This window comes from Scyliorhinus torazame, chromosome 6 (genome assembly GCF_047496885.1).
Source record: "Scyliorhinus torazame isolate Kashiwa2021f chromosome 6, sScyTor2.1, whole genome shotgun sequence".
Classification (NCBI taxonomy): domain Eukaryota; kingdom Metazoa; phylum Chordata; class Chondrichthyes; order Carcharhiniformes; family Scyliorhinidae; genus Scyliorhinus; species Scyliorhinus torazame.
Window position 1 is genome coordinate 16,931,094 of NC_092712.1, and position 26,480 is coordinate 16,957,573.

The 26,480-nt window shown below is 55.4% G+C and overlaps 1 protein-coding gene across 1 annotated transcript in view; it reads right to left on the reverse strand.

Moving 5' to 3' along the window:
- Positions 1-1,630: 1,630 nt before the first annotated feature.
- The window catches only part of hgh1 (HGH1 homolog (S. cerevisiae)), a 43,179-nt gene continuing 18,329 nt past the window's right edge, over positions 1,631-26,480 (reverse strand). The window contains exons 3-6 of the mRNA XM_072507975.1: positions 24,732-24,830; positions 7,492-7,583; positions 5,664-5,786; positions 1,631-2,588 (exon numbers count right to left, since the gene is read on the reverse strand). Of these exons, the coding sequence (XP_072364076.1) occupies positions 2,391-2,588; positions 5,664-5,786; positions 7,492-7,583; positions 24,732-24,830 (512 nt within the window). The 3' untranslated portion in view covers positions 1,631-2,390. The remainder of the gene's footprint in view (positions 2,589-5,663; positions 5,787-7,491; positions 7,584-24,731; positions 24,831-26,480) is intronic.

Sequence of the window (26,480 nt, forward strand, 5' to 3'; positions counted from 1 at the left end):
GACTTTGTTGCCGACAACACGGCTGAGATCAAATCGATCTGCGGACCCGGGTGCTGCCAGTCTGTGTGTCACCAGTAAAGGTTATCGGGAGGAGGGGGGGGAAGGAGGCAAGAATGTGGGGTTAAGTTTAGAACCTGACCCGCCATGATCTTGAGGGCTGGAGGGGCCTATTCCTGCACCTAATTCATATGTCTGCGTGTCAATTATTCCCAGGGTCCATAGCTCCAGAGGCACATTTTAGCTGTTGTAAGGGTCCTTCCTCTGTATTCCCTTATTTCCTCCTTTTCTTTTTGCCGTCACATTTTTGATTCCTGGATGATTAATGGACATGTGTCTTTAAGGCAAGTGGCCTGTGCCTTTAATTCAAGCTGAGGATTTCAGCAGCAGGCGAGATCACTGTGCTGGTTCACCGCGAGCTGTAGACTGACCAGCACCAATGACAGAGATTGGCTGGGACTCGGGTTGATTACTTTGGCTAATGGCCGATGAATTGGCCCAAAAGGCTGTGCTCTGCCCGGAAACAGGTAGTGATTGGATCTTATCCCACTGGAATGTTTGTTCTGAGCATCAAGGGTTCAGTTTGGATTCTGGCAGCCTGATGAAGGGGCCCAACTAACTCTCTCCAAAAAAGATCCAACTGATTCTCTCCAGAAGGCCACTGTGGGGGTCGACTCTCTCTCCAGCAAGTCTGGGCGTGGCTCTCATTCGACTGCAGAGGCCTGAAGTCGAGCTGAAAGCAGGGTCTCCAGCGGGTCTCCAGAAAGCCTGCTGCCTGCGAGTACTGCATTTTCTGAACGACCGGGACCCTGAATGACTCTTAAAAGACCATTAGCGTCTGAAGAGCAAACACTCTAGCCCGCAAGCTTGCAGTGAGGAAAATGTGCTAAAGAACCACCATCTGATGCAAAGACTCTTATTTTTTGACCTTCATCCTTATTTTTTTTTACCCCTTTCCACCCCTCTGTGTTTGTCTGTCTTGTGTGTGTGGGTAGAGGGTGGGTCAGTTAAAGAGGGTAGTAGGTATTAGCTTGTCGTTAACCAATTGTATTTACTGCATATTTCATGATTGTCCTTGATCGAAAGTACAGAACAGAATGGGAGACCTGATTGGAGGTAGCTATGACGGCTAAAGCATTGGAGGAGGTAGACGGGGATGAAGGGTCGACCATATTAGGACCAAGCTGAGGAGAATCCTCGTCACTCGAGGGGCTGTGGGTCTTTGGAATTCTCTACCCCTGAGGCCTCAGCCATTAAGTATGTTCAAGGATGCGGTTGATTGAATTCTGAACACCAAGGAAATCGAGGGGTATGGGGAACAGATTGGAGAGGTAGAGCTGATGAAGATCCACCTGCTGGGTCACTGTCTGTGTGGAGTCTGCACGTTCTCCCCGTGTGTGCGTGGGTTTCCTCCGGGTGCTCCGGTTTCCCCCCACAGTCCAAAGAGGTGCAGGTTAGGTGGATTGGCCATGCTAAATTGCCCATAGTGACCAAAAAGGTTAGGAAGGAAGTGAAGGCTTAAGTGGGTCGGTGCAGACTCGATGGGCCGAATGGCCCCCTTCTGCACTGTATGTTCTATGAGGGCACATTGAATGGATGCTCAGGTAGCAGAGGCCACACGATCGACTCCTACTCCGAGATCAACAGAGTCCTTTATTAGCGGAGAGTTGAAAACTGACGGAAACGACGGCCGGTGACCACAGAGTGCAGCAGAGGCCAAAGGAAGGGTTTTATTTAAAGTCAGCAACCGGGTCCAGTCGTTTCCAGAAGAATCACTCACAGCCTCGTCAGACACGAGGTTTTTTAAACATCGGTCAAAGGGAAGAAACAGGCCGGTTAAAATAAAGCAGCAAATCAAGCGTGCGTTTCTGTGGCAGCTTTCACAGCCTCAGGACATCCCGAAGCACTTTGCGGCCAGTTCAATATTATTTTTGCAGGTATAGTCACTGTTGCAATGAGGAAACACGACAACCAATTTGCACAGCAAGATCCCACAAACAGCGATGACCAAACAGCCCGCTCTTCGCAATGTTTCTCGAAATATTGGCCAGGACACTGGTGGGATTGGGTTGGTTCCTGCGGGAGGCTGTAGTCATGTGTGCGCGGGGGTGGGGTTGTAGTACTGGAGACAGACAGTCCCCACCATATATAGACTCGGGACTTAGGACAAGGACCAGTTTTGGCAGGGGGGGGGGGGGGGGGGTAGAGTCCTGCACGAGGGGGCTGTGAGGATCAGGATTGCTCTCGGAATGGGCCTGGGGACACGACCATACGTGACGGCACCGCTTTGCCAAGCGCGTGGCCCACTGACTGAACCACAGCGAACGAAGAGTCACGCACAGCTCGTCAGATGCGGCTCTGCAAACGCTGGATGCTCAGGCCAGGCAGGAAGGTCACCTCTCCAGCTCCACTGGGCTATCCCCTCCTGCTCTCGGCCCACTCTCCCCGCTTTTCAGCAACTCTTCTTTTTCCTTTTCGATCTGTCGCTGCTCTTCCTCGTCCTGCAGCCTCAGCTTCCTTTCGATGTCCTGGGGAATCGCCACCTCCAGCAGATTCTCCATGCCAGCCTCTGGCTCGTCGGAGATCAGCACCTGGGGAAAGGGAACACAACCGTCTAACATTAACCAGCATCCTGTGATGGATTTTAAAAACTCCTTCATGGGATGTGTGCTTTGCTGCCCTCCCTAACTGCCCTTGAGTAGGTGGTGGTGAGCTGCCTTTTTTAGCCGCTGCAGTCCATGTGGTGTAGGTACACCCACTGTGCTGTTAGGGAGAGATTCCAGGATGTTGCCCCAGCGACAGTGAAGGAACGGCGAGATATTTCCAAGTCAGGGTGGTGAGTGACTTGGAGGGGAACCTCCAGGTGGTGGGGTTCCCAGGTATCTGCTGCTCTTTTGGTGAAGGAGGTCACAGGTTTGGAAGGTGTCGTTGTTGGAGCCTCTGAGTTTCTGCAGTGCATCTTTGGATGGTACACACTGTCAGCACTGTGCGTTGGGAGGTGGAGGGAGTGAATGTTTGTGGAAGGGGGGAAATCAAGCGGGCTGCTTTGTCCTGGGTGGTGTTGAGCTTGCAAACTCCACACGGACAGTGACCCGGGGCTAGGATCAGTGCCGTGAGGCAGCAGTGCTAACCCCTGCGCCGCCCACGGTTCAGCTTCTGATCAATGGTAACTCCTAGCATGTTGCTAGTGGGGGATTCAGCGATGGTCGGGGCAGTAAAGTGGCGCAGTGGTGAGCACTGCTGTCTCACGGCGCCAAGGACCCGGGTTCGATCCCGGCCCTGGGTCACTGTCCGTGTGGAGTTTGCCCATTCAGTGTCTGCGTGGGTCTCACCCCCACAACCGAAAAAGATGTGCAGGGTAGGTGGATTGGCCGCGCTAAATTGCCCCTTAATTGTAAAAAGAAAAGAATTGGGTCCTCTAAATTTATTTAAAAAAAGAAAAACCACAATTTTGCAATGGTAATGCCATTGAATGTCAAGGGAAGATGGTTAGATTCCTGTCGGGATGGGCATTGCCTGGCACTTGTGTGGCGTGAATGCTTTCACTATCGATAGTGGGCAGCACTTCCACCTCAGAATCAGAAGGTCGTGAGTTCGAGTCCCACTCCAAAAACTACAGCACACGATCCAAATTAACACTCGCAGTGCAGTACTGAGGGAGTGCTGCATTTTGGGAGGTTTCAGATGGGAGGCTAAACTGAGATCGCTCTGTCCTCATGGGGAGGGGGGGGGGGCTTTTTGTTCCCCCCCAATGTCCTGCCCAGTATCAGCTAACATCATTAAAACAGATTATCCATCATGATCACGTTGCTATTTGCGGGATCTTGCTGTGCACACATTAGCTGCCGTGTTTCCCACATTACAACAGCGACAACACTTCAAAAATAGTCATTTGTTCTAAAGAACCTTGGGACGTTTCAAGGTTGAGAGGGGCACTGGAGAGAAATGCAATTCATTCATCTTGTAGCCCGGGCCCGGGGTGCCTGGGTCCGGGGACTAAGCGAAGATTTCAGGGCTGATCACTACCCCTTGACCCTGCTGAAACCATGTGCATTTGAACATCTGGTGGAGCACAGGGCCCAGTTTGATTGATGCCCGCTCCCCACCGGCATGTTCAAACATCCTGCCAAGTCTCAGCTTCCTGGACCCGTGGAGGTGGTCAAAATGGTGTGGAACGTCCAGGGAAGCCTATCCAGAAATCCTCCAGAAGGGAGGAACAAATGGAGCAGAAGGGGCAGATAAAGGAAGCGAGTGGAGATTATAACAGTTAAACATTTATCATCAAGACTTGCAATTAGATCACAGCAAATAATCTACCTCAAATTCCACCTTCCTGTATTCTCTCTCTTCCCAAAGATCCAACAATCTCTGTCGTGAATCTTCTCAACGATGGAGAGTCTACTTAAAGATTCACAACACTTTGAGTGAAGAAATTTCTCTTCCTCGCAATCCTAAATGAGCGACCCCCTTATCCTGAATCTGTGACCCTCCCTTGGGCGGAACGGTGCTTAGCTGCGCCAGGGAGCCGGGTTCGATTCCTGCCTCGGGCGACTGTCTGAGCGGAGTCTGCACATCCTCCCCGTGTGTGCGTGGGTTTCCTCCGGGTGCTCCGGTTTCCTCCCACAGTCCAAAGATGTGCAGGTTAGGCGGATTGGCCGTGATAAATTGCTTCCAGGTGGGGTTACGACGACAAGACCTAGGTAAGGTGCTCTTTCAGAGAGCCGGTGCAGACTCGATGGGCCGAATGGCCTCCTTCTGCACTGTGGGGAATCTACGATTCCCCGACCAGCGGAAACAACTTCTCAGCGTCTACACCATCAAACACCGTGACGATTGTCCATGTTTCAGCTAATGCAGGGTAGAATGTGGCGCAGTGGTTAGCAGTGGGACTGCGGCGCTGAGGACCCGGGTTCGAATCCCGGCCCTGGATCACTGTCCGTGTGGAATATGCACATTCTGCCCGTGTCTGCGTGGGTTTCACCCCCACAACCCAAAGATGTGCAGGGTAGGTGGATTGGCCACACTAAATTGCCCCTTAATTGGAAAAAAAATAATTGGCTACTCTAAATTTTTTTTTAAATATTTCAGTTAATGCATAGTCACTGTTATAATGTAGGAAACGTGGCAGCCATTACGCGCATAGCAAAATCCTGCAGACAGCAATGTGATAAACGACCAGGTGAGCCGTCAGTGAGCCGTCTGTCTGAGGGGTAGCTGTTGGTCTGCACAGCAGGTACAACAAGCTGCAGAGGGAACCCATTCAGAGGCTTCTTTAAAAAAAAGAAATTTAGAGTACCCAATTCATTGTTTTTCCAATTAAGGGGCAATTTAGCGTGGCCAATCCACCTAGCCTGCACATCTTTTGGGTTGTGGGGGCGAAACCCACGCAAACATGGGGAGAATGTGCAAACACCACACGGACAGTGACCCAGAGCCGGGATCGAACCCGGGACCTCGGCGCCGCGAGGCAGCAGGGCTAACCGTGCTGCCCCCATTCAGGGCCTTCCGACTCGGACGTTGAGAGTGTTACACGATGAGCCACAGACGGGGGAACGGCAGCCTGGGTGAAACATCAAGAGCAGACACTTTCTTTGGAAGTGGAACCGGACGGCAGACTGCAGCAGTGAGAGGAGAACATCCTTCGGGAAGCTCATCAGAAATCCCACCTCTATTAGCTTCTCGCACACAACACCGACATCCGGCTCCTTCTCCCACTTGTGGAACTCTCGCAGGATCACGTAGGCGTTCTTCTCCTTCACCGTCTTACGCCCATTCCTCGTTGCACAGAGCTGCAAAGGAAAGCAACTGGGATTTATCCGGAAATATGGAGGGACAAAACCATTTGTCCTGATCACAGGACATTGGAAAATTATAACTTCAATTCCACTGTAAAGTCGAGAGGAATGGATTATTAGCTATTTGGGCACGGCACCAAACACTCCCAGGACAGGTACAGCACGGAGTTAGATACAGAGTAAAGCTCCCTCTACACTGTCCCCAGCAAACACTCCCAGGACAGGTACAGCACGGGGTTAGATACAGAGTAAAGCTCCCTCTACACCGTCCCCATCAAACACTCTCAGGACAGGTACAGCACGGGGTCAGATACAGAGTTAAGCTCCCCCTACACTGTCCCCATCAAACACTCCCAGGACAGGTACAGCACGGGGTTAGATACAGAGTAAAGCTCCCTCTGCACTGTCCCCATCAAACACTTCCAGGACACGTACAGCACGGGCTGAGATACAGTGTACAGCTCCCTCTACACTGTCTCCATCAAACACTCCCAGGACAGGTACAGCACGGGGTTAGATACAGAGTAAAGCTCCCTCTATACTGTCCCCATCAAACACTCCCAGGACAGATACAGCACGGGGTTAGATACAGAGTAAAGCTCCCTCTACACTGTCCCCATTAAACACTCCCAGGACAGGTACAGCACAGGGTTAGACACAGAGTAAAGCTCCCTCTCCACTGTCCCCATCAACCACTCCCAGGACAGGTACAGCACGGGGTTAGATGCAGAGCAAAGCTCCCTCCATACTGTCCCCATCAAACACTCCCAGGACAAGGACAGCACGGGGTTAGATACGGAGTAAAGCTCCCTCTACACTGTCCCCATCAAACACTCCCAGGACAGGTACAGCACGGGGTTAGATACAGAGTAAAGCTCCCTCTACACTGTCCCCATCAAACTCTCCCAGGACAGGAACAGCACGGGGTTAGATACAGAGCAAAGCTCCCTCTACACTGTCCCCATCAAACTCTCCCAGGACAGGAACAGCACGGGGTTAGATACAGTGCAAAGCTCCCTCTACACTGTCCCCATCAAACACTCCCAGGACAGGTACAGCACGGGGTTAGATACAGAGTAAAGCTCCCTCTACACTGTCCCCATCAAACACTCCCAGGACAGGTACAGCACGGGGTTAGATACAGAGTAAAGCTCCCTCTACACTGTCCCCATCAAACTCTCCCAGGACAGGAACAGCACGGGGTTAGATACAGAGCAAAGCTCCCTCTACACTGTCCCCATCAAACTCTCCCAGGACAGGAACAGCACGGGGTTAGATACAGTGCAAAGCTCCCTCTACACTGTCCCCATCAAACACTCCCAGGACAGGTACAGCACGGGGTTAGATACAGAGTAAAGCTCCCTCTACACTGTCCCCATCAAACACTCCCAGGACAGGTACAGCACGGGGTTAGATACAGAGTAAAGATCCCTCCACACTGTCCCCATCAAACACTCCCAGGACAAGGACAGCACGGGGTTAGATACGGAGTAAAGCTCCCTCTACACTGTCCCCATCAAACACTCCCAGGACAGGTACAGCACGGGGTTAGATACAGAGTGAAGCTCCCTCTACACTGTCCCCATCAAACACTCCCAGGACAGGTACAGCATGGGGTTAGATGCAGAGCAAAGCTCCCTCCATACTGTCCCACCACAAAGCCTTTCTCACTACTTGCACTACCCCATCAGGTACGCACTAGGTTGATGGCCTCAAGGAGCATTTTGCGGATGTCTGGGTCTGTCTCACGCTTCTTGTCCTCCGGGAGATACTGGAGTTCCACTGGCAGTCCTGTATCAGAACAAAGAGAGAGAAACAAAAGGATTCAGGAAGGAGACGTCAGCTATCATTAAACAATCCATAACACAATTCAGAAAGAGGATTTGGTACAGAGCAAGTGGTGGCAGCTGCTTTGTGCCTTCCTCAGCAGGCCCATCACTGCCAGCCGATATCCTGGAGCACCCATCACCTTCGTCTCAACCTCAGAGGTATCCCTCCCTCTGTCCATCAGCACGGAGAAACTCCTCCTGTGCGTGTGAAGTGCGGTACGGTAGCAATGGTTAGCACCACCGTCTCACAGCGACAGGAACCAGCCATGGGAGGAATGCATCTAGATTTGCAAAAAAGGCTCATCTATGGCTTGTGGTCTATACATATATGAATGAATGAACATCAGGGGCAGCACGGTGGCGCAGTGGATATCGCTGCTGCTCACGGCGCCGAGGTCCCAGGTTCGATCCCCGCCCTGGGTCACTGTCCGTGTGGAGTTTGCACATTCTCCCCGTGTCTGCGTGGGTTTCATCCCCACAACCCAAAGATGTGCTGGTGAGGTGGATTGGATGCGCTAAACTGCCCCTTAATTGGGGAAGAAAATAATGAATGAATGTCCACAGAGTTACTGATGAAACTGTTTCTTTTTTAAAAAAAAATATTTTTATTAAGGTTTTTAACAACAGTTTTTCCCCTTACAAACAATAACCCCCTCCCCCCCCAGTAACAAAATAACGCAAAGTCACCCTGAGCAAGATATATACATGGCAAAATGGTATATTTACATAGCTTTATACACTGGCTCTGGCCCGCACGTACCGTTTCCCCCCCACCCTCCATGCCATCTCCCGCTCGTCCATCCCCTCAAACAATCTCTCGTCCCCCCCCGGGTTGCTGCTGCTGCTGACCGACCTTCCTCTAACGCTCCGCGAGATAGTCTAGGAACGGTTGCCACCGCCTGTAGAACCCCTGCGCAGACCCTCTCAAGGCAAACTTAATCCTCTCCAACTTTATGAACCCAGCCATGTCGTTTATCCAGGCCTCCAGGCTGGGGGGCTTCACCTCCTTCCACATTAGCAAGACCCTTCGCCGGGCTACTAGGGACGCAAAGGCCAGAATTCCGGCCTCTTTCGCCTCCTGCACTCCCGGCTCGTCCACTACTCCAAATATTGCTAGCCCCCAGCTTGGCTTGACCCGGACTTTCACCACCTGAGATATTGCTCCCGCCACTCCTCTCCAGAACCCCTCCAGTGCCGGGCATGACCAAAATATATGGACATGGTTCGCCGGGCTCCCTGAGCACCTTCCACATCTGTCCTCTACCCCAAAGAAACTACTCAGCCTCGCCTTCGTCAAATGTGCTCTGTGAACCACCTTACATTGTATCAGACTGAGCCTGGCACACGAGGAGGTGGTATTAACCCTACCCAGGGCGTCAGCCCATAGCCCTTCCTCAATCTCCTCCTCCAGCTCCTCCTCCCATTTACCTTTCAACTCTTCTACTAGCGTTTCCCACTCTTCTTTCATCTCTTGGTGTATTTCCGACACCTTGCCCTCCCCGACCCATACCCCCGAGATCACCCTATCCTGAACTTCTTGTGCCGGGAGCAACCAAAATTCCCTCACCTGTCGCCTCACAAAAGCCCTCACCTGCATATATCTAAATGCATTTCCCGGGGGTAACTCAAACTTCTCCTCCAGTGCCCCTAGGCTCGCAAATGTCCCGTCAATGAACAGGTCCCCCATTCTTCTAATCCCCGCCCGATGCCAGCCTTGGAACCCCCCGTCCATCTTCCCTGTGACAAACCGGTGGTTACCCCTGATCGGGGACCACACCGAGGCTCCCACTGCACCCCGGTGCCGTCTCCACTGGCCCCAGATCCTTAGCGTTGCCGCCACCACCGGGCTTGTGGTGTATTTTGTCGGCGAGAGCGGCAGCGGTGCCGTTACCAACCCCCCCCAGGCTCGTTCCTTTACAGGACGCCATCTCCATCCTCTTCCATGCTGCCCCCTCTCCCTCCATGACCCACTTGCGGATCATCCGTCACGTTTGCTGCCCAGTAGTAGCTCCCTAGGTTTGGCAAAGCCAACCCTCCTCGGTCCCTATTGCGTTCCAGGAACCCTCTCCTAACCCTCGGGGTCTTATTTGCCCACACTAACCCCATAATACTCCTACCTACTCTCTTGAAAAAGCCCTTGGTGATCACGATGGGGAGGCACTGAAACACGAACAAAAACCTCGGAAGGACCACCATTTTGACCGACTGCACCCTACCCGCCAGCGAGAGCGGGAGCATGTCCCATCTTTTAAAATCCTCCTCCATTTGGTGCACCAACCTCGTCAAATTCAGTTTATGTAGGGCCCCCCAACTCCTGGCTATCTGGATCCCTAGATACCGAAAACTCCTCTCTGCCCTCCTCAGCGGTAGGTCCCCTATCTCTCTTTCTTGGTCCCCCGCCTGTAATACAAAGAGCTCACTCTTCCCTACATTAAGCTTGTAGCCCGAGAACTCCCCAAACTCCTTCAGAGTCTGCATGACCTCCACCATCCCCTCCATTGGGTCGTCACGTATAACAGCAGGTCATCCGCGTAGAGCGATACCCGATGCTCTTCTCCCCCGCGGACTATCCCCCTCCATTTATTAGACTCCCTAAGTGATATGGCCAAGGGTTCGATCGCCAATGCAAACAACAGGGGGGACAGGGGGCACCCCTGCCTCGTCCCTCGGTACAGCCGAAAGTACTCCGACCTCCGCCGGTTCGTCACTACACTCGCCACCGGGGCTCTGTAAAGGAGCTTAACCCATCTGATAAACCCTCCCCTGAACCCAAACCTGCGCAATACCTCCCAGAGGTACTCCCACTCCACTCGGTCAAAGGCTTTTTCTGCGTCCATAGCTGCCACTATCTCCGCCTCTCCCTCCTCCGATGTCATCGTTATCACGTTTAAGAGCCGCCGCACATTGGTATTTAACTGCCTGCCCTTTACGAATCCCGTTTGGTCCTCATGAATCACCCCCGGGACACAGTCCTCAATCCTGGTGGCCAATACTTTTGCCAATAGCTTAGCATCCACATTGAGGAGCGAAATCGGCCTGTACGATCCACATTGTAGTGGATCCTTGTCTCGCTTTAGAATCAAGGAGATTGTCGCCTCCGACATTGTCGGGGGCAGGGTTCCCTCCTCTCTTGCCTCGTTAAAGGTCCTCACTAGTAGCGGGGCCAGCAGATCAACATATTTCCTATAGAACTCTACCGGGAACCCGTCCGGCCCCAGGGCCTTCCTCGCCTGCATGCTCCCCAAACCCTTACTCAACTCCTCCGACCCAATTGGTGCCCCCAAACCAACCGCCTCTTGCTCCTCCACCCTCGGGAACCTCAGTTTGGACTTTTCTTTCCCGCGCGTTTCCTTCCCTCATAAGATCTTCCCTCCATACCAGGCAACATCCTGGTAAATCTCCTCTGCACCCTCCGAACGATCCAATCCCGGGTCTACAACACAATTCAGGTCCCCACCTACAATGAGTTGATGTGAGTCGAGATTAGGGAGGGAAGCCAGCAGGGAGTTACTAAAACTTGTCTCATCCCAGTTGGGGGTGTAAACGTTGACCATAATAACCGGGGTGCTCAACAGGGGACCACAAACAATAATGTATCGGCCACTGGGGTCGGCTAGAATCTTAAAGATGGGAAACTGAGCTCTTTTGTTAATTAAAACCGCTGTACCCCTGGCCCTGCCATCAAAACCTGCCCTACCCACCTGCCTGATCTGGTCCCTGACCTGCAAGCGGGTCTCCTGCAAAAAAACATCACATCGGATTTTAAACTCTCGAGATGGGCAAATGCCCACAGCCTCTTCACTGGGCCATTTGAACCCCTAACGTTCCAGGTGACCAAGAGTTTGGAGGTGCCCCCCCCCCCCGGAACTAACTCTCTGGTTAGCAGAGACGCCCACTGGAGAAAAAAAAAATACTACCAATAATTTAACTTGCGAACCCCACCAGCAACTCCCAAGTCACGCCAAACAACAACTTTTCCTTTTCCACTTTTCTTTTTATAAAGGACAAAAACTCAACAAGAAAAAGTAAAAGGGAAGAGCAAATACAACCAATACAATAAACCGTCAACAGAGCCATACCACACGACACCACACACACCTTATGCCTTTTAACAAAAGCCTCCACATCCCCCGGCATATTGAAAAAATAGTCTCTTTCCTTAAATGTTACTCTGAGACAGGCTGGACGCACCATCCCAAACCAGACTCTCCTTTTATACAGGGCGGCCTTCACTCCATTGAACGCTGCCCTTTTCTTCAGCAACTCCACCCACATGTCCTGATGAAACCGAATGGAATGGCCTTCCCACTGGAATTCACGGTGCTCTCCCTCGCAGAACCCTCTCTCTTTCCTTGTAACTGGGAAATCACCACACACAGGGGATTTCAGATCGAGGCTTCGGCCAAAGTGAGCGACGGGCCCGGTGGGGTTGCAAATTCACTTAGTGGTTAGCACCGTTGCTTCACAGCTCCAGGGTCCCAGTTTCGATTCCTGGCTTGGCTCACTGTCTGTGCAGAGTCTGCACGTTCTCCCCGTGTCTGCGTGGGTTTCCTCCGAGTGCTCCGGTTTCCTCCCACAAGTCCCGAAAGACGTGCTCTTAGGTGGATTCTGAATTCTCCCTCTGTGTACCCGAACAGGCGCCGGAATGTGGCGACCAGGGGATTTTCACAGTAACGTCATTGCAGTGTTAATGTAAGCCTACTTGTGACACTAATAAAGATTATTTATTCATATCAGCTATCGAAGTCAGACCGGACTCCATCACAGTAATCTGATCACTATAGGTCGGGACAGCCACCTCCTTACCCTCGATTGTGGCTCTCTGGACTTCAACAATCTCGTTAGTTTCCCATCGGGTCTGCACCGGCTCTTGGGAAAGAGCACCCCACTTAAGATAGAATTTATAGTGCATCTTCTAAGCTCCTCCGACATAATTTGCCCCATGACTCTTCAATTACCCGTCAAGATACTGCCGAGGGCCTCTGGCGTTAGAGGAGCGCTCGCAGAGATAGAATCCAACTTTGCCATCTTACTTGCTGTTGAGCCCCGAGAAGCTTGATCTGAGGAAAAGGTTTTTTGCCCAAAGGGTGGGCGACGGCAATGCACTACCTGGGGAGTGGTAAAGGCAAGTAACCTCACAACCTTTAAAAAGTACCTGTCGAGCTCTTGAAATGTCATAACATTTAAGGCTACGAAGTGGGATTAGTGTAGATTTAGTGTAGTTCTGTCAGTGCAGACTCGATGGGCCTCTTCTCTACTGTATGACTCTATGCAGCAATTAAACTCTGAATGACCTGGGCAAGGATGTGCGTCCGTGCACGCATAGGGTCAGGTACCACATGGATGCCCTCCGCAGCAGAATGCCGTGCTGATATTTGTCATCACAGTTCAACAACAGAAAGATACCTACATGAGTCAGGCATCGCTGACCCAGCGATGTGCCAGCCTTAAAGGAAAGGCAAGAGTAAAATACAATTTGGCCAAACAACAGAAAATGTTCTTTGAACAGGTCTGGGTAAATTCTGGCGCCAGCAGGCTGGAGCTTTGCAAAACACCACTGCTGTTGACCCCACTTATCGCAGCTCCTTCCCCACATTTCCCATCTCTCCTTATACCACTGATCCCAGCGCCTCCCCAACATTTCCCGCCTCTCCTTATCCCACTGATCCCAGCTCACTCCCCACATTTCCCGTCACTCCTTATCCCACTGATCCCAGCTCCTTCCCCACATTTCCCGTCTCTCCTTTCACTGATCCCAGCGCATTCCCCACATTTCCCGTCTCTCCTTATCCCACTTATCCCAGCTCCTTCCCCACATTTCCCATCTCTCCTTTCACTGATCCCAGCGCATTCCCCACATTTCCCGTCTCTCCTTATCCCACTGAGACCAGCGCCTTCCCCACATTTCCAGCCTCTCCTTATCCCACTGATCCCAGCGCCTTCCCCACATTTCCCGCCTCTCCTTATCCCACTGATCCCAGTGCATTCCCCACATTTCCCACCTCTCCTTATCCCACTGATCCCAGCTCCTTCCCCACATTTCCCGCCTCTCCTTATCCCACTGATCCCAGCGCCTTCCCCACATTTCCCGCCTCTCCTTATCCCACTGATCCCAGCGCATTCCCCACATTTCCCGTCTCTCCTTATCCCACTGATCCCAGCTCCTTCCCCACATTTCCCACCTCTTCTTATCCCACTGATCCCAGCTCACTCCCCACATTCCCCGTCACTCCTTATCCCACTGATCCCAGCTCCTTCCCCATATTTCCTGTCTCTCCTTTCACTTATCCCAGCGCATTCCCCACATTTCCCGTCTCTCCTTATCCCACTGATCCCAGCGCATTCCCCACATTTCCCGTCTCTCCTTATCCCAGCTCCTTCCCCACATTTCCCGTCTCTCCTTTCACTGATCCCAGCTCATTACCCACATTTCCCGCCTCTCCTTATCCCACTGATCCCAGCGCCTTCCCCACATTTCCCGCCTCTCCTTATCCCACTGATCCCAGCGCCTTCCCCACATTTCCCGCCTCTCCTTATCCCACTGATCCCAGTTCATTCCCCACATTTCCTGTCTCTCCTTATCCCACTGATCCCAGCTCCTTCCCCACATTTCCCGTCTCTCCTTTCACTGATCCCAGCTCATTCCCCACATTTCCCGCCTCTCCTTATCCCACTGATCCCAGCGCCTTCCCCACATTTCCCGCCTCTCCTTATCCCACTGATCCCTGCGCCTCCCCCACATTTACCGCCTCTCCTTATCCCACTGATCCCAGCGCCTTCCCCACATTTCCCGCCTCTCCTTATCCCACTGATCCCAGCGCATTCCCCACATTTCCCGTCTCTCCTTTCTCTGATCCCAGCGCCTCCCCCACATTTCCCGCCTCTCTTATCTCACTGATCCCAGCTCATTCCCCACATTTCCCGCCTCTCCTTATCCCACTGATCCCAGTGCATTCCCCACATTTCCCGCCTCTCCTTATCCCACTGATCCCAGCGCCTTCCCCACATTTCCCGCCTCTTCTTATCCCACTGATCCCAGCTCATTCCCCACATTTCTTGTCTCTCCTTATCCCACTGATCCCAGCTCCTTCCCCACATTTCCCGTCTCTCCTTTCACTGATCCCAGCTCATTCCCCACATTTCCCGCCTCTCCTTATCCCACTGATCCCAGCGCCTTCCCCACATTTCCCGTCTCCCCTTTCACTGATCCCAGCGCATTCCCCACATTTCCCGTCTCTCCTTATCCCACTGATCCCAGCGCATTCCCCACATTTCCCGCCTCTCCTTTCTCTGATCCCAGCGCTTTCCCCTCATTTCCCGCCTCTCCTTGTGCCACTGATCCCAGCTCATTCCCCGTCTCTCCTTATCCCACTGATCCCAGCGCCTCCCCCACATTTCCCGCCTCTCCTTATCCCACTGATCCCAGCTCACTCCCCACATTCCCCGTCACTCCTTATCCCACTGATCCCAGCTCCTTCCCCACATTTCCCGTCTCTCCTTTCACTGATCCCAGCGCCTCCCACACATTTCCTGTCTCTCCTTATCCCACTGATCCCAGCGCCTTCTCCACATTTCCCGCCTCTCCTTATCCCACTGATCCCAGCGCCTTCCCCACATTTCCCGCCTCTCCTTATCCCACTGATCCCAGTGCGTTCCCCACATTTCCCGCCTCTCCATATACCACTGATTCCAGCTCCTTCCCCACATTTCCCGTCTCTCCTTATCCCACTGATCCCAGCGCCTCCCCCACATTTCCCGCCTCTCCTTATCCCACTGATCCCAGCGCCTCCCCCACATTTCCCGCCTCTCCTTATCCCACTGATCCCAGCGCCTTCTCCACATTTCCCGCCTCTCCTTATCCCACTGATCCCAGCGCCTTCCCCACATTTCCCGCCTCTCCTTATCCCACTGATCCCAGCGCCTTCCCCACATTTCCCGTCTCCCCTTTCACTGATCCCAGCGCATTCCCCACATTTCCCGTCTCTCCTTATCCCACTGATCCTAGCGCATTCCCCACATTTCCCGCCTCTCCTTTCTCTGATCCCAGCGCTTTCCCCTCATTTCCCGCCTCTCCTTGTGCCACTGATCCCAGCTCATTCCCCGTCTCTCCTTATCCCACTGATCCCAGCGCCTCCCCCACATTTCCCGCCTCTCCTTATCCCACTGATCCCAGCTCACTCCCCACATTCCCCGTCACTCCTTATCCCACTGATCCCAGCTCCTTCCCCACATTTCCCGTCTCTCCTTTCACTGATCCCAGCGCCTCCCACACATTTCCTGTCTCTCCTTATCCCACTGATCCCAGCGCCTTCTCCACATTTCCCGCCTCTCCTTATCCCACTGATCCCAGCGCCTTCCCCACATTTCCCGCCTCTCCTTATCCCACTGATCCCAGTGCGTTCCCCACATTTCCCGCCTCTCCATATACCACTGATTCCAGCTCCTTCCCCACATTTCCCGTCTCTCCTTATCCCACTGATCCCAGCGCCTCCCCCACATTTCCCGCCTCTCCTTATCCCACTGATCCCAGCGCCTCCCCCACATTTCCCGCCTCTCCTTATCCCACTGATCCCAGCGCCTTCTCCACATTTCCCGCCTCTCCTTATCCCACTGATCCCAGCGCCTTCCCCACATTTCCCGCCTCTCCTTATCCCACTGATCCCAGTGCGTTCCCCACATTTCCCGCCTCTCCATATACCACTGATTCCAGCTCCTTCCCCACATTTCCCGTCTCTCCTTATCCCACTGATCCCAGCGCCTCCCCCACATTTCCCGCCTCTCCTTATCCCACTGATCCCAGCGCCTTCCCCACATTTCCCGCCTCTCCTTATCCCACTGATCCCAGCGCCTTCCCCACATTTCCTGTCTCTCCTTATCCCACTGATCCCAGCGCATTCCCCACATTTCCCGTCTCTCTTTATCCCACTGATCCCAGCGCCTCCCCCACATTTCCTGTCTCTCCTTATCCCACTGATCCCAGCTCATTCCCCACATTTCCAGTCTCTCCTTATCCCACTAATCCCAGCTCATTCCCCACATTTCCCGCCTCTCCTTATCCCACTGATCCCAGCGCATTACCCACATTTCCCGTCTCTCCTTATCCCACTGATCCCAGCTCATTCCCCACATTTCCCGTCTCTCCTTATCCCACTGATCCCAGCTCATTCCCCACATTTCCTGTCTCTCCTTATCCCACTGATCCCAGCTCATTCCCCACATTTCCAGTCTCTCCTTATCCCACTAATCCCAGCTCATTCCCCACATTTCCCGTCTCTCCTTATCCCACTGATCCCAGCGCATTCCCCACATTTCCCGTCTCTCCTTATCCCACTGATCCCAGCTCATTCCCCACATTTCCCGCCTCTCCTTATCCCACTGATCCCAGCTCATTCCCCACATTTCCCGCCTCTCCTTATCCCACTGATCCCAGCGCCTCCCCCACATTTCCCGCCTCTCCTTATCCCACTGATCCCAGCGCCTCCCCCACATTTCCCGCCTCTCCTAATCCCACTGATCCCAGCGCCTCCCCCACATTTCCCGCCTCTCCTTATCCCACTGATCCCAGCGCCTCCCCCACATTTCCCGCCTCTCCTTATCCCACTGATCCCAGCGCCTCCCCCACATTTCCCGCCTCTCCTTATCCCACTGATCCCAGCGCCTCCCCCACATTTCCAGCCTCTCCTTATCCCACTGATCCCAGCGCCTTCCCCACATTTCCCGCCTCTCCTTATCCCACTGATCCCAGCGGCTCCCCCACATTTCCCGTCTCTCCTTATCCCACTGATCCCAGTGCATTCCCCACATTTCCCGTCTCTCCTTATCCCACTGATCCCAGCGCCTTCCCCACATTTCCCGCCTCTCCTTATCCCACTGATCCCAGCGCCTCCCCCACATTTCCCGCCTCTCCTTATCCCACTGATCCCAGCGCCTCCCCCACATTTCCCGCCTCTCCTTATCCCACTGATCCCAGCGCCTTCCCCACATTTCCCGCCTCTCCTTATCCCACTGATCCCAGCGCCTTCCCCACATTTCCCGCCTCTCCTTATCCCACTGATCCCAGCGCATTCCCCACATTTCCCGTCTCTCCTTATCCCACTGATCCCAGCTCCTTCCCCACATTTCCCGTCTCTCCTTTCACTGATCCCAGCGCATTCCCCACATTTCCCGTCTCTCCTTATCCCACTTATCCCAGCTCCTTCCCCACATTTCCCATCTCTCCTTTCACTGATCCCAGCGCATTACCCACATTTCCCGTCTCTCCTTATCCCACTGATCCCAGCGCCTTCCCCACATTTCCAGCCTCTCCTTATCCCACTGATCCCTGCGCCTTCCCCACATTTCCCGCCTCTCCTTATCCCACTGATCCCAGTGCATTCCCCACATTTCCCACCTCTCCTTATCCCACTGATCCCAGCTCCTTCCCCACATTTCCCGCCTCTCCTTATCCCACTGATCCCAGCGCCTTCCCCACATTTCCCGCCTCTCCTTATCCCACTGATCCCAGCGCATTCCCCACATTTCCCGTCTCTCCTTATCCCACTGATCCCAGCTCCTTCCCCACATTTCCCACCTCTTCTTATCCCACTGATCCCAGCTCACTCCCCACATTCCCCGTCACTCCTTATCCCACTGATCCCAGCTCCTTCCCCATATTTCCTGTCTCTCCTTTCACTTATCCCAGCGCATTCCCCACATTTCCCGTCTCTCCTTATCCCACTGATCCCAGCGCATTCCCCACATTTCCCGTCTCTCCTTATCCCAGCTCCTTCCCCACATTTCCCGTCTCTCCTTTCACTGATCCCAGCTCATTACCCACATTTCCCGCCTCTCCTTATCCCACTGATCCCAGCGCCTTCCCCACATTTCCCGCCTCTCCTTATCCCACTGATCCCAGCGCCTTCCCCACATTTCCCGCCTCTCCTTATCCCACTGATCCCAGTTCATTCCCCACATTTCCTGTCTCTCCTTATCCCACTGATCCCAGCTCCTTCCCCACATTTCCCGTCTCTCCGTTCACTGATCCCAGCTCATTCCCCACATTTCCCGCCTCTCCTTATCCCACTGATCCCAGCGCCTTCCCCACATTTCCCGCCTCTCCTTATCCCACTGATCCCAGCGCCTCCCCCACATTTCCCGCCTCTCCTTATCCCACTGATCCCAGCGCCTTCCCCACATTTCCCGCCTCTCCTTATCCCACTGATCCCAGCGCATTCCCCACATTTCCCGTCTCTCCTTTCTCTGATCCCAGCACCTCCCCCACATTTCCCGCCTCTCTTATCCCATTGATCCCAGCTCATTCCCCACATTTCCCGCCTCTCCTTATCATACTGATCCCAGTGCATTCCCCACATTTCCCGCCTCTCCTTATCCGACTGATCCCAGCGCCTCCCCCACATTTCAGGCCTCTCCTTATCCCACTTATCCCAGCTCCTTCCCCACATTTCCCGTCTCCCCTTTCACTGATCCCAGCGCATTCCCCACATTTCCCGTCTCTCCTTATCCCACTGATCCCAGCGCCTTCCCCACATTTCCCGCCTCTCCTTTCTCTGATCCCAGCGCTTTCCCCTCATTTCCCGCCTCTCCTTGTGCCACTGATCCCAGCTCATTCCCCGTCTCTCCTTATCCCACTGATCCCAGCGCCTCCCCCACATTTCCCGCCTCTCCTTATCCCACTGATCCCAGCTCACTCCCCACATTCCCCGTCACTCCTTATCCCACTGATCCCAGCTCCTTCCCCACATTTCCCGTCTCTCCTTTCACTGATCCCAGCGCCTCCCACACATTTCCTGTCTCTCCTTATCCCACTGATCCCAGCGCCTTCTCCACATTTCCCGCCTCTCCTTATCCCACTGATCCCAGCGCCTTCCCCACATTTCCCGCCTCTCCTTATCCCACTGATCCCAGTGCGTTCCCCACATTTCCCGCCTCTCCATATACCACTGATTCCAGCTCCTTCCCCACATTTCCCGTCTCTCCTTATCCCACTGATCCCAGCGCCTCCCCCACATTTCCCGCCTCTCCTTATCCCACTGATCCCAGCGCCTTCCCCACATTTCCCGCCTCTCCTTATCCCACTGATCCCAGCGCCTTCCCCACATTTCCCGCCTCTCCTTATCCCACTGATCCCAGTGCGTTCCCCACATTTCCCGCCTCTCCATATACCACTGATTCCAGCTCCTTCCCCACATTTCCCGTCTCTCCCTATCCCACTGATCCCAGCGCCTCCCCCACATTTCCCGCCTCTCCTTATCCCACTGATCCCAGCGCCTTCCCCACATTTCCCGCCTCTCCTTATCCCACTGATCCCAGCGCCTCCCCCACATTTCCCGCCTCTCCTTATCCCACTGATCCCAGCGCATTCCCCACATTTCCCGCCTCTCCTTATCCCACTGATCCCTGCTCTTCCCCCACATTTCCCGCCTCTCCTTATCCCACTGATCCCAGCGCATTCCCCACATTTCCCGCCTCTCCTTATCCCACTGATCCCAGCGCCTCCCCCACATTTCCCGCCTCTCCTTATCCCACTGATCCCAGCGCCTTCTCCACATTTCCCGCCTCTCCTTATCCCACTGATCCCAGCGCCTTCCCCACATTTCCCGCCTCTCCTTATCCCACTGATCCCAGTGCGTTCCCCACATTTCCCGCCTCTCCATATACCACTGATTCCAGCTCCTTCCCCACATTTCCCGTCTCTCCTTATCCCACTGATCCCAGCGCCTCCCCCACATTTCCCGCCTCTCCTTATCCCACTGATCCCAGCGCCTTCCCCACATTTCCCGCCTCTCCTTATCCCACTGATCCCAGCGCCTTCCCCACATTTCCTGTCTCTCCTTATCCCACTGATCCCAGCTCCTTCCCCACATTTCCCACCTCTTCTTATCCCACTGATCCCAGCTCACTCCCCACATTCCCCGTCACTCCTTATCCCACTGATCCCAGCTCCTTCCCCATATTTCCTGTCTCTCCTTTCACTTATCCCAGCGCATTCCCCACATTTCCCGTCTCTCCTTATCCCACTGATCCCAGCGCATTCCCCACATTTCCCGTCTCTCCTTATCCCAGCTCCTTCCCCACATTTCCCGTCTCTCCTTTCACTGATCCCAGCTCATTACCCACATTTCCCGCCTCTCCTTATCCCACTGATCCCAGCGCCTTCCCCACATTTCCCGCCTCTCCTTATCCCACTGATCCCAGCGCCTTCCCCACATTTCCCGCCTCTCCTTATCCCACTGATCCCAGTTCATTCCCCACATTTCCTGTCTCTCCTTATCCCACTGATCCCAGCTCCTTCCCCACATTTCCCGTCTCTCCTTTCACTGATCCCAGCTCATTCCCCACATTTCCCGCCTCTCCTTATCCCACTGATCCCAGCGCCTTCCCCACATTTCCCGCCTCTCCTTATCCCACTGATCCCAGCGCCTCCCCCACATTTACCGCCTCTCCTTATCCCACTGATCCCAGCGCCTTCCCCACATTTCCCGCCTCTCCTTATCCCACTGATCCCAGCGCATTCCCCACATTTCCCGTCTCTCCTTTCTCTGATCCCAGCGCCTCCCCCACATTTCCCGCCTCTCTTATCTCACTGATCCCAGCTCATTCCCCACATTTCCCGCCTCTCCTTATCCCACTGATCCCAGTGCATTCCCCACATTTCCCGCCTCTCCTTATCCCACTGATCCCAGCGCCTTCCCCACATTTCCCGCCTCTTCTTATCCCACTGATCCCAGCTCATTCCCCACATTTCTTGTCTCTCCTTATCCCACTGATCCCAGCTCCTTCCCCACATTTCCCGTCTCTCCTTTCACTGATCCCAGCTCATTCCCCACATTTCCCGCCTCTCCTTATCCCACTGATCCCAGCGCCTTCCCCACATTTCCGCCTCTCCTTATCCCACTGATCCCAGCGCCTCCCCCACATTTCCCGCCTCTCCTTATCCCACTGATCCCAGCGCCTTCCCCACATTTCCCGCCTCTCCTTATCCCACTGATCCCAGCGCATTCCCCACATTTCCCGTCTCTCCTTTCTCTGATCCCAGCACCTCCCCCACATTTCCCGCCTCTCTTATCCCATTGATCCCAGCTCATTCCCCACATTTCCCGCCTCTCCTTATCATACTGATCCCAGTGCATTCCCCACATTTCCCGCCTCTCCTTATCCGACTGATCCCAGCGCCTCCCCCACATTTCAGGCCTCTCCTTATCCCACTTATCCCAGCTCCTTCCCCACATTTCCCGTCTCCCCTTTCACTGATCCCAGCGCATTCCCCACATTTCCCGTCTCTCCTTATCCCACTGATCCCAGCGCCTTCCCCACATTTCCCGCCTCTCCTTTCTCTGATCCCAGCGCTTTCCCCTCATTTCCCGCCTCTCCTTGTGCCACTGATCCCAGCTCATTCCCCGTCTCTCCTTATCCCACTGATCCCAGCGCCTCCCCCACATTTCCCGCCTCTCCTTATCCCACTGATCCCAGCTCACTCCCCACATTCCCCGTCACTCCTTATCCCACTGATCCCAGCTCCTTCCCCACATTTCCCGTCTCTCCTTTCACTGATCCCAGCGCCTCCCACACATTTCCTGTCTCTCCTTATCCCACTGATCCCAGCGCCTTCTCCACATTTCCCGCCTCTCCTTATCCCACTGATCCCAGCGCCTTCCCCACATTTCCCGCCTCTCCTTATCCCACTGATCCCAGTGCGTTCCCCACATTTCCCGCCTCTCCATATACCACTGATTCCAGCTCCTTCCCCACATTTCCCGTCTCTCCTTATCCCACTGATCCCAGCGCCTCCCCCACATTTCCCGCCTCTCCTTATCCCACTGATCCCAGCGCCTTCCCCACATTTCCCGCCTCTCCTTATCCCACTGATCCCAGCGCCTTCCCCACATTTCCCGCCTCTCCTTATCCCACTGATCCCAGTGCGTTCCCCACATTTCCCGCCTCTCCATATACCACTGATTCCAGCTCCTTCCCCACATTTCCCGTCTCTCCCTATCCCACTGATCCCAGCGCCTCCCCCACATTTCCCGCCTCTCCTTATCCCACTGATCCCAGCGCCTTCCCCACATTTCCCGCCTCTCCTTATCCCACTGATCCCAGCGCCTCCCCCACATTTCCCGCCTCTCCTTATCCCACTGATCCCAGCGCATTCCCCACATTTCCCGCCTCTCCTTATCCCACTGATCCCTGCTCTTCCCCCACATTTCCCGCCTCTCCTTATCCCACTGATCCCAGCGCATTCCCCACATTTCCCGCCTCTCCTTATCCCACTGATCCCAGCGCCTCCCCCACATTTCCCGCCTCTCCTTATCCCACTGATCCCAGCGCCTTCTCCACATTTCCCGCCTCTCCTTATCCCACTGATCCCAGCGCCTTCCCCACATTTCCCGCCTCTCCTTATCCCACTGATCCCAGTGCGTTCCCCACATTTCCCGCCTCTCCATATACCACTGATTCCAGCTCCTTCCCCACATTTCCCGTCTCTCCTTATCCCACTGATCCCAGCGCCTCCCCCACATTTCCCGCCTCTCCTTATCCCACTGATCCCAGCGCCTTCCCCACATTTCCCGCCTCTCCTTATCCCACTGATCCCAGCGCCTTCCCCACATTTCCTGTCTCTCCTTATCCCACTGATCCCAGCGCATTCCCCACATTTCCCGTCTCTCTTTATCCCACTGATCCCAGCGCCTCCCCCACATTTCCTGTCTCTCCTTATCCCACTGATCCCAGCTCATTCCCCACATTTCCAGTCTCTCCTTATCCCACTAATCCCAGCTCATTCCCCACATTTCCCGCCTCTCCTTATCCCACTGATCCCAGCGCATTACCCACATTTCCCGTCTCTCCTTATCCCACTGATCCCAGCTCATTCCCCACATTTCCCGTCTCTCCTTATCCCACTGATCCCAGCTCATTCCCCACATTTCCTGTCTCTCCTTATCCCACTGATCCCAGCTCATTCCCCACATTTCCAGTCTCTCCTTATCCCACTAATCCCAGCTCATTCCCCACATTTCCCGTCTCTCCTTATCCCACTGATCCCAGCGCATTCCCCACATTTCCCGTCTCTCCTTATCCCACTGATCCCAGCTCATTCCCCACATTACCCGCCTCTCCTTATCCCACTGATCCCAGCTCATTCCCCACATTTCCCGCCTCTCCTTATCCCACTGATCCCAGCGCCTCCCCCACATTTCCCGCCTCTCCTTATCCCACTGATCCCAGCGCCTCCCCCACATTTCCCGCCTCTCCTTATCCCACTGATCCCAGCGCCTCCCCCACATTTCCCGCCTCTCCTTATCCCACTGATCCCAGCGCCTTCCCCACATTTCCCGCCTCTCCTTATCCCACTGATCCCAGCGCCTCCCCCACATTTCCCGCCTCTCCTTATCCCACTGATCCCAGCGCCTCCCCCACATTTCCAGCCTCTCCTTATCCCACTGATCCCAGCGCCTTCCCCACATTTCCCGCCTCTCCTTATCCCACTGATCCCAGCGGCTCCCCCACATTTCCCGTCTCTCCTTATCCCACTGATCCCAGTGCATTCCCCACATTTCCCGTCTCTCCTTATCCCACTGATCCCAGCGCCTTCCCCACATTTCCCGCCTCTCCTTATCCCACTGATCCCAGCGCCTCCCCCACATTTCCCGCCTCTCCTTATCCCACTGATCTCAGCGCCTTCCCCACATTTCCCGCCTCTCCTTATCCCACTGATCCCAGCGCCTTCCCCACATTTCCCGCCTCTCCTTATCCCACTGATCCCAGTGCGATCCCCACATTTCCCGCCTCTCCATATACCACTGATTCCAGCGCCTTCACCACATTTCCCGCCTCTCCTTATCCCACTGATCCCAGCGCCTTCACCACATTTCCCGCCTCTCCTTATCCCACTGATCCCAGTGCGTTCCCCACATTTCCCGCCTCTCCTTATCCCACTGATCCCAGCGCGATCCCCACATTTCCTGTCTCTCCTGATCCCAGTGCGTTCCCCACATTTCCCGCCTCTCCTTATCCCACTGATCCCAGCTCCTTCCCCACATTTCCCGCCTCTCCTTTCTCTGATCCCAGCGCCTTTCCCCACAGAACCCAGCACCTTCCCCATATTCTTCCCCACCTTCCATTTCGTCCTCGCTCAACTCTTCCGGACCGGCCAATGGCAGCAGCAGGAATGGGAGGATGTCGATTTTGTTGCCAAGCAACCACTCGTGACAAGCTGCAGTGAGGAGATAAAGACAGGGTGAGTGGTGAGTCCAGTGAAGGCTCCATACAAGAGGCTGCCAAATTCTGCCCAAATAACAAGGGCCCATCCTATCAGCAGCAACATTCCCTGTCACCCCTTCAACATCACAAATATCTAATCTGGAAGACAGCAGTGCTGGTAATGCAGTGTCCTCGATGCACCGCGCGCTGTCGATGCACAGCGCCCTCGATGCACCGCGCGCCCTCGATGCACCGCGCTCCCTCGATGCACCGCCCGCCCTCGATGCACCGCGCGCCCTCGGTGCACAGCGCCCTCGATGCACCGCGCTCCCTCGGTGCACAGCGCGCCCTCGATGCACCGCGCGCCCTCGGTGCACAGCGCCCTCGATGCACCGCGCGCCCTCGACGCACCGCGCGCCCTCGGTGCACAGCGCCCTCGATGCACCGCGCTCCCTCGGTGCACAGCGCCCTCGATGCACCGCGCTCCCTCGGTGCACAGCGCCCTCGACGCACCGCGCGCCCTCGATGCACCGCGCTCCCTCGATGCACCGCGCTCCCTCGGTGCACAGCGCCCTCGATGCACCGCGCTCCCTCGGTGCACAGCGCCCTCGATGCACCGCGCTCCCTCGGTGCACAGCGCCCTCGATGCACCGCGCTCCCTCGGTGCACAGCGCCCTCGATGCACCGCGCTCCCTCGGTGCACAGCGCCCTCGATGCACCGCGCTCCCTCGGTGCACAGCGCCCTCGATGCACCGCGCTCCCTCGGTGCACAGCGCCCTCGATGCACCGCGCTCCCTCGGTGCACAGCGCCCTCGATGCACCGCGCGCCCTCGGTGCACAGCGCCCTCGATGCACCGCGCTCCCTCGGTGCACAGCGCCCTCGATGCACCGCGCCCTCGATGCACCGCGCCCTCGATGCACCGTGCCCCCTCGGTGCACAGCGCCCTCGATGCACCGCGCTCCCTCGGTGCACAGCGCCCTCGATGCACCGCGCTCCCTGGGTGCACAGCGCCCTCGATGCACCGCGCGCCCTGGGTGCACAGCGCCCTCGATACACCGCGCCCCCTCGGTGCACAGCTCCCTCGGTGCACAGCGCCCTCGATGCACCGCGCCCCCTCGGTGCACAGCGCCCTCGATGCACCGCGCTCCCTCGGTGCACAGCGCCCTCGATGCACCGCGCGCCCTGGGTGCACAGCGCCCTCGATGCACCGCGCTCCCTCGGTGCACAGCGCCCTCGATGCACAGAGCCCTCGATGCACCGCGCTCCCTCGGTGCACAGCGCCCTCGATGCACCGCGCTCCCTCGGTGCACAGCGCCCTCGATGCACCGCGCGCCCTCGGTGCACAGCGCCCTCGATGCACCGCGCTCCCTCGGTGCACAGCGCCCTCGATGCACCGCGCTCCCTCGGTGCACAGCGCCCTCGGTGCACAGCGCCCTCGATGCACCGCGCTCCCTCGGTGCACAGCGCCCTCGATGCACCGCGCTCCCTCGGTGCACAGCGCCCTCGGTGCACCGCGCTCCCTCGGTGCACAGCGCCCTCGATGCACCGCGCGCCGTCGATGCACCGCGCGCCCTCGATGCACCGCGCGCCCTCGGTGCACAGCGCCCTCGATGCACCGCGCTCCCTCGGTGCACAGCGCCCTCGATGCACCGCGCTCCCTCG